Genomic DNA, 8,939 nt, shown 5'->3' with positions numbered 1-8,939 from the left:
CCTCCTCCTCCAGGTGTGAGGGGAATCGAACCTGTGACCGTCGACCCGTCGCTCATCACCAGACAAACCTCCAAGGAACCACCGCAGAGCTGCGGAGACTCAGGCCGGAGAAGAGCAGCTCCGACGGGGCTTCACATTCTCGGGTTTTTACGTGTCGGTCATTGCCGGAGCTTCGTGTTTACGGAGACGGCCGCAGAGAGCGCGAAGAGCGGGGAGCAGGACGCTGAGGCCGCGGAGCACGGAGCACGGAGCACCGGAGCACGGAGCACCGGAGCACCGGAGCACGGAGCAGCGGAGCACGGAGCACGGAGCACCGGAGCACCGGAGCACCGGAGCACGGAGCAGCGGAGCACGGAGCAGCGGAGCAGCGGAGCACCGGAGCACCGGAGCACCGGAGCACCGGAGCACGGAGCAGCGGAGCAGCGGATCGGGGTTTGTGTTGAAGGGAGAACCGCAGTGAACCGACAGAGACAGACGGGGTAGAGAAGCTCTCTCCGCCGCCTCCTCCTCCTCCTCCTCCGCCGCCTCCGATGGGTTAAAGTCGGCTCGTTGTTCCAGAGACGCCTCCAGGAGCCGCGGAGCTTCACACCTGCTCAGGCCGACCTGCAGGGCCGGAGGATGTAGCGACACCTGCCGCCTCCTGCAGCTCCCACCTCCGCACAGTCTCTGCACCATCACCCCCTCTCCCCCATCAGCACCCATCAGCCCCCCTCCTCACCCCCTCCCCCAGCAGCACCCATCAGCCCCCCTCCTCACCCCCTCCCCCAGCAGCACCCATCAGCCCCCCTCCTCACCCCCTCTCCCCCATCAGCACCCATCAGCCCCCCTCCTCACCCCCTCTCCCCCATCAGCACCCTTCAGCCCCCCTCCTCACCCCTTCTCCCCCCTCCTCACCCCCTCTCCCCCATCAGCACCCATCAGCCCCCCTCCTCACCCCCTCTCCCCCATCAGCACCCTTCAGCCCCCCTCCTCACCCCTTCTCCCCCATCCTCACCCCCTCTCCCCCATCAGCACCCATCAGCCCCCCTCCTCACCCCTTCTCCCCCCTCCTCACCCCCTCTCCGCCATCAGCACCACTCTCGCCGCCCCCCACCATGCCGGCGGGGATGAAGCCCCTGGAGAAGTTCCTGAAGAAGCAGACCACCGCGCTGACCCGGGCCGGGGGCTTCGTGGGCGGGGTGGCGGACAAGGCCAGCGGAGGAACCGGAGCGTCCCGGCGGAGGGCCAGTCTGTCCCGGGTCGTCCCCTTCTTCAGGGAGACGTCCCCTGAGGGAGGACAGGCTCGGGAGGTGTTCAGGTACCTAGTGATGGTTTCACTGGTGTGTTCAAATTGTTGTTTTCTTAGAATGAGCCTTTATATTTAAGAACTTTATATTTACATACTTTATATTAACATACTTTATATTTACATACTTTATATTTACATACTTTATATCTACATCAGGAGCGGGCCCTCTCTACGGAGGTGGCCATGTTTTTTACAGTAGCCCAAACTAAAGCTACCACAGGATCAGCTGCAACTTGCCACTTCACCACTAGATGTCACTACATTGTACACACTGTACCTTTAATAGGGGGTCATACAGTAGCACTGAATCTGACCTGGACAGAGCCGGACTAACTGGTAAGAGGGCCCAGGGGCAGGAGTGATCTGACCAGCCCCCCCCATCAGCGTTTACGTCCAAACCGTGACACTTTAGTTTTAAAAGGCATTGCTGTTGCTATGGTTACACCGATTATAAACATCGCTGGCCTCGTATGAGACGAGGAGCTGCGTTTTATTCTGGACGAACGGAAACTGAGATGATTAGAAACGATGACGCAGACGTTCTCTTCCTGATTGGTTCTCATCAGTCACATGACCCAACTAGCAGCGGTGAACACCAAGCGTCGCTAAGACTTCCTGTCAGTAACACTTCCTGTCAGTAACACCTCCTGTCAGTAACACTTCCTGTCAGTTACACCTCCTGTCAGTAACACCTCCTGTCAGTTACACTTCCTGTCAGTTACACTTCCTGTCAGTAACACTTCCACCTCTTCATCACTGCTCCTCCTTCAGAGGAGTATCTGTTAGGGTTAGGAACTGAGAGCAGAGGAGACGATCTACTTCCTGTTTACATCACGTGACACAGGTCATGTGCTTTCATGTGGACGGAGGTGGTTTCAGATTTGAAGACGTTGTTGATGCTCATCCCATCATTTTATTGTCTCAGCTGACTGATTGGTCGACTCGGCTGTCTGTCAAACTCGTTCTGCTTCTGCAGCCCTGACAGTGAGGAGCCCCCCCCCTGGCCCTCAGCCATCGGGCCCGGCCCGGTCACGGTACCAAGCAGCGCTAGCAGCTGTGGATCTGGTTCTGGAGGAGGAGACGTCCGCAGTCCGTCTCTGTCCAGTGACGAGCAGAGTTCTGAGGCCAGTCTGATCCCAGAGGGCGGCGGCAGCGGAGGAGGAGGAGGAGGAGGAGGAGGCGGGACTCCTCTTCATCCCGACACCCCCGACAACCTGACCCTCACGGTGCTGGACAGCGTGGCCGGGAAGCGATACGTCCACTGCAAAGGTAAGAAATGCAGTCATGTGATATTCTGTCTTCAGGGACCAGAAGAGAAGTAGCTAGGTCCGAGCCACGCTACAGGCTGCGGCTTTTACACACGTGGATTCATAGACGTTTGTTTGTGGCGCATGTCTGAGGTCACGACATCATCAGGAAGTCCCAGTGAACCTCAGACATGTGACCCACGTCTGCATCTGTACGACGGCCGGGGTTAACCTCTGACCTCTGCTGTAGACGTGCTTCAACCTGACGAGGGAGAAGAATTCTGCTGCAAACTCAATGAATGTTCTAGATTAAAACCGGATCATGAAAACAACAACCTGTTTTTAGAGGGTTGGTCACGGCTGCTGATCAGAACACATTCACACCTCTGCTCCTCCGTCACACTTCATCCTCCTCGACATGAAGAACCTGACGCCTTCAGGGGAAACTGCACCGGTGTCACAAAACACTGTAAAAGCTTCTTATGCTGACCCGACCTAATCCACCTCCAGGGCCCGGTTCAGGACACAGAGCCTGAAGCTGCTCCACTGTCCACAGGGATCCTTGTGTTATGATTTGTTCATCATCAGTGAACCGTCACACATTCTCTGCTTCACGTCACAGTAAAGACATGAAACTGTTCATATAAAAATCAGACGTCATCATTGGCTCTGCTGCTTTAAAATAGACCAAACATATATTTAATGATTAATGATTAACTGAGGAGATAATAAGCAGATGAATTACTGTCTGCAGAGAACAGATCCATTTTTATCATCTACGGTTTCTGAGAGGAAATGTTCAGCCTGTTTTCATTTTACTGTTCAAACAGTTCCTGCAGCCTCCGTGTGTGTGCATGTGAGTGTGTGTCTGCATGTGTGTGTGCATGTCAGTGTGTGTGTGTGTGTGTGAGATCCAGTGGTTACATAATCGCTGCCGACCTCTTTCAGAAACGCAGCCTGCTTATTACAGCTGAAGTGGGTGGGCAGGCTGTGTGGCTGTGTGTGTGTGTGTGTGTGTGTGTTTGTGTGTGTGTGTGTGTGTGTGTGTGTGTTTGTGTGTGTGTGTGTTTGTGTGTGTGTGTGTGTGTGTGTGTGTGTGTGTGTCCTGTACACATCATATTTTCAGAAACACAGATCCAGAAAAACACACGATAAAAAACATGAGACTATTCAACATTTACACATTAATATAAATATGTGAAAATATATACTTCATACTAAGAAATAGAGAAAGATGAAAAGCCTATGAAAAATAAAATCAACAATATAATTATATTAATTAAATTAAAATATTTTAACAAAAACCTTGTAAGGTTCAGTGAAGAGTTTCACTGAGTAAAAAACAAACGTATTTGTCTGTGAAAACCGTTGCATCAGTTGCATCAGTTGCGTCAGTTGCGTCAGTTGCGTCAGTTGCGTCAGTTGCGTCAGTTGCGTCAGTGGTCAGTGACCGGAGTCGGTTTGTGTGTCTGCACGCTGCTGTCACTTCCTGTCAGAGAGTTTGTGAGAGAGACGCTTCACTCTGTAGCAACGCTGAAGCTCTAACAAATCCAACAGAGTGAAACATCCTCTTCCTCTTTCACTCTATGTGTGTCTGTGTGTGCAAGAACATTTTCATATTTATATTTTCATATTCTAAATTAAAAAGTAACATTTGTTGGTACGGGGACACATCCGACTCAGCACCTCTGACCTCAGGCTGTGGAGCTGACCTGTGTGAATATGATCAGACCAAATGAAAAAGAGCAGGTTAAAGTGTGAGTCTCTTATTAATAATAAAGAGCTTCCCTCTTGTTAAACACACTCTCACAAAGGATGCATTGTTATGAGCTGTGGGGGGGGGGGGGGGGGTTGGCTGACATGCAATCACCTTTCAGTTGCTGAATAATTTATAACTTATACGACTATAGCCTTTCATCAATATGTTTGTAGATATTTATGTGTAATCAGAGCAGTCCTCCTCCTCCTCCTCCTCCTCGTCCTCGTCCTCCTCCTCCTCCTCCTCCTCCTCCTCCTCCTCCTCCGTTAGACCAGTTAGCACTTCCAACTACCAGTGGAGTCGCCCCCTGCTGGTCACTTCACAGAAGACAGCTCTCAGACACTAATACTGGCTTTACTTTCTGGAGCCACTTTAGTTTTTATAAACAATTTCTGACCGTGTCGCTCGTTAAATGAAAACAAAGTGGGAGTCGGGTTGGGTCGTGTCTCATCACCTGTCACTCACCTGCGTGAGCGGCAGCGTCACACGCTGACCTGGAGTCAGAGCTGAAGATCTAACTCGTCCAGTCGAGCTGCATGTTTCAGGTGTGAAGACGCTCGAGGGCTTTCACCTGAAAACTCGACGCACAGGTTCCTCAACGGAAAGAATCGTTTCTCGTTCACTCCTCTGGGAGGTGCCTTCACCTTTCTTCAGCTGCCATTATGTTTGTTAGCAAATTGCTGAAGTGGGCGTCGCCACCAGGGCCTCACCACAGCAGCCAGAGACTAACCGTTCACTTTCCAGCGTTATATTTAGAGACCAGGTGCAAACAACTTAACTACAAACACAAACCAGGGAATTTGTCCCGTTGTTGCTTTGCAGCTCGGTAACGTCCCCCCCCATGTTTGAGGATATGTCTCCGCTGCTCGGTCGACTTGAGACCCGAGGACGTCTTGTTGCTGACTGGCTACATCATATGAACGCTTCGCCACTACACTGCAATGCATCCTGGGATAGGTTGGGATGAAAAGATTGGAATGAGCCTGTGAAGTGAACTGGTCCCACAGTGTGGCCTAGGGGGTAGAGTGGGCGTTCGCCAACAAGAAGGTTGCCGGTTCAATCCCCACTCTTCCCCATCTGCATGCCGAAGTATCCTTGGCAAGATACTGAACCCCTAAACGGCGCCTCATAGATGTTGAGTGTAATAAAAATGTAAGTCGCTTTGGACAAAAGCGTCAGCTACTGAACTGGTCCCACTGCTGCCTCTGAGGGAGGCGGAGCCTAATTTGATGAGCCAACAAGACAACATGTCTGTGCTGTGATTGGCTGTAGGTCCAGTTGCTTCGTGAGTCGATAACGAGCCTTCAATTAACTCAGAGGTTTCGGACGTGTCTGTAATTCTGAACGCAGGAAGATGCTCTTCATTTATTAACATCAACCAGTCGATGATCACAAGTACAGACGTGTGAAAACATGTTAACATGAGCAGAGAGACATCGTGTCCTCGGGTGTGGACGAGTCTGAAGACACGTCCTCCTCGTCCGAGGTGTTTTTGTCTCAGCAGCTGGGAAATTACACCGTACTTCATATTTAATTACTGCAGAGCCGGAGCCTGGTGAAGCTGCTCAGTCAGTGTGACCCACATCCAGCTCCGTCTGCAACACACACACACACACTCACACACACACACACACTCACACACACACACACACTCACACTCACACACTCACACACACTCACACACTCACACTCACACACACACTCACACACACGCACTCAGTCACACTCACACACACACTCACACACTCACACACACACTCACACTCACACTCACACACACACTCACACATACTCACACACACACACACACACTCACACACACACTCTCACACACACACACTCACACACACACACACACTCACACACTCACTCACACATACTCACACACACACTCTCACACACACACACTCACACACACACACACACTCACACTCACACTCACACTCACACACACACTCACATACTCACACACACACACACACTCTCACACACACACTCTCACACACACACACACACACACACACACACACACACACACTCACACACAGTCATAAAGCTGCTGCAGATGAAGTTGTACGATTGTCGTGCTGCAAGTGTTCGTCTGATGTCAGTCGGGAGGTTTTTGAAAAGAGAGAGAGAACGTGAGAATGCGTGCTTGTGTATGTGTGTGTGTTTGCGTGTGTGTGTATGTGTGGGTGTGTGTATGTGTGTATGTGTATATGTGTGTTTGTGTGTGTGTTTGTGTGAGGAAGTTTTTACTGGTTTATTCCACTTTTATAAAACTGTCGGGAAACTTTTTGTCTATTTATTGTTTTACACACACTGATAATAATATACACAAAATACTGAGCTGGTGATGAGCTGCCACACAAACAACATTAACACGTCAGAAAGCTGGAGACGGGAACATGAGGTCTCCTCAGGGACGACTGAACACAACCTGAGGACCACACACACACACACTGTGACGACTGAGCTTATTGTTGTTTGAATGTGTGTGTGACTGAACCTGATTGTCTAGAACTGAACACCCTCTCAGGAGCAGACATGTTGTTGCAGGTTCGAGTCTGTGAAACAATGTCAATAACATTTCTACTGAGTCAGGTCCTCACAAGTCTGTCTCGTATTGTGTGTGTTTGTGTTTCAGTCCTACTCTTGTTGTGGGGACGTCACACAGTCGCATTATCACCACTTCCTGTTGATGACAGCTAAACAACAGTGAAGCCAAATCACCTGATTCGCCCCCTGGTGGCTGGCTGCAGTATAGGTCATAAACACTGCCTGCCCCATGTTAAGCCAGATTCCAGCTTCTGCCATAGGTTCCCACATAGCCTTCGAACGTAGCCTCCGCACGTAGCCTCCCCACGTAGCCTCCGATTGTAGCTTCCCCACGTAGCCTCCGATTGTAGCTTCCCCACGTAGCCTCCGATTGTAGCCTCCCCACGTAGCCTCCGAATGTAGCCTCCCCACGTAGCCTCCGATTGTAGCTTCCCCACGTAGCCTCCGAATGTAGCCTCCCCACGTAGCCTCCGAATGTAGCCTCCCCACGTAGCCTCCGAATGTAGCCTCCGATTGTAGCCTCTCGACGTAGCCTCCGATCGTAGCCTCCCAGCCGAGCTTTCATTGTGCTTTGTAGGTGTGTGTGAGACACAATGTTATTACACCAGTGAAACACCAGTGGCAGTAGAGCTTCTATGCTGGTGTGTTTCTGGTTCTGGGACATGAACCAATCCTCAGGTTTCATACTGTGGTGTCCATGGTAACCTTCTGTTTCCTTCGATGTGGAGTTGCGTCTTTTTGAACCTGGAGTCAAAAATGTTAACACTGAAGAAGAAGAAGAAGAAGAAGAAGAAGGAAGTGAAGGTAAAGGTCGGTGAGGCAGCGTGACAGGACGGCTCTGTGTGGGAGGACATTTCAGCTTTTCCTCTTTCCAAGAAAACATGAAGTGAACAAGCTGCCCACCTCTCTGTGGAAGCTTTCACCTTCCTCCTCCTCCTCCTCCTCCTCCTCCTCCTCCTCCTCCTCCTCCTCCTCCTCCTCCTCGTCCTCTCGGAGCTGCAGGTTTCTCTCATCCAACTTCCTGTGTGTGACGACCTTAGTGCAGCACTTATTGTTGTTATTCAGTGTTTGTGTATTGTATAGACACACATGTTGTGTGTGTGTGCAGATTCATAAGAGGCTCTTTAGCACCTGTTCACATAGCAACCAGCTGAGAGAGAGAGAGAGAGAGAGAGAGAGAGAGAGAGAGAGAGAGAGAGAGAGAGAGAGAGAGAGAGAGAGAGAGAGAGAGAGAGAGAGAGAGAGAGAGAGAGAGAGAGAGAGAGAGAGAGAGAGAGAGAGAGAGAGAGAGAGAGAGAGAGAGAGAGAGAGAGAGAGAGAGAGAGAGAGAGAGATTCAGACCTGACTTCTCTTCACAGAAACAGAACACGTCCATGTTGTTGTTCTCAGGAGAAGATCCAGGACTCGTTCACACCTGAACCTCAGGTGTGAAGGTTCCTCAGAGAAGAAGAGGAGTTCTGGGTCTGGATCAAACTGAACCAGGTCCTGTTCCAAAGTGAAAACAACTGTGTCTCTGAGTCACAGATCCAGTGTCTGTTCATCACTGAGGTCACTGCAAACAGGAAGTGGTCTCAGTCACTTCAGCTGCTTTTATTCTGAAGGACAGGAACAATCTGTGTACTTACTGGGATCTATGACGTTTATTACCTGATTCATCAACACACACATTTCTCTCTTGTTTCTTCTTTTCACACTTTTCACTTCTTTATCCTCTCAGTGTTGGCAACGTGGTCTCTATGGTAACTGCCTGCAGCGAGGCGGACCCCCGACAGGCCACACCCACTGCAGCATCCATCTCACACACACATACACTCCTCTATGTGTACATATATACATATGTACACACTTGTGTAGAATATACTGTGATTTAAATGTCAGATTTTATACAAACTTCACTTTCGGGGTTAAACGTGACGTTGTGTTGTTGTCATGGCGTCTCAGGAACAAACACTCACCTGCACTCAAAGATGACGTCATTAGATTTCTTACCCAGAATGCATTTCAACACTGACAGAAGAAACCGAAGAAACTTCAGGTCTCATTGTCCCAATGTGTTGAGAAGATGACAATATTAATCCGATAAATA

The 8,939-nt window shown here is 50.4% G+C and overlaps 1 protein-coding gene across 1 annotated transcript in view; it reads left to right on the top strand.

Annotated features, from left to right (window-relative positions):
- The first annotated feature begins 1,052 nt into the window (after positions 1-1,052).
- Positions 1,053-8,939, top strand: part of rapgefl1 (Rap guanine nucleotide exchange factor (GEF)-like 1) — a 15,405-nt gene continuing 7,518 nt past the window's right edge. Inside the window, exons 1-2 of the mRNA XM_062408225.1 lie at positions 1,053-1,297; positions 2,265-2,557. Of these exons, the coding sequence (XP_062264209.1) occupies positions 1,095-1,297; positions 2,265-2,557 (496 nt within the window). The 5' untranslated portion in view covers positions 1,053-1,094. The remainder of the gene's footprint in view (positions 1,298-2,264; positions 2,558-8,939) is intronic.

This window comes from Platichthys flesus, chromosome 16, assembly GCF_949316205.1.
Source record: "Platichthys flesus chromosome 16, fPlaFle2.1, whole genome shotgun sequence".
NCBI classification, from domain to species: domain Eukaryota; kingdom Metazoa; phylum Chordata; class Actinopteri; order Pleuronectiformes; family Pleuronectidae; genus Platichthys; species Platichthys flesus.
The sequence above is the reverse complement of the archived record's forward strand: the minus strand, read 5'-3'. Positions and strand labels throughout refer to the sequence as shown.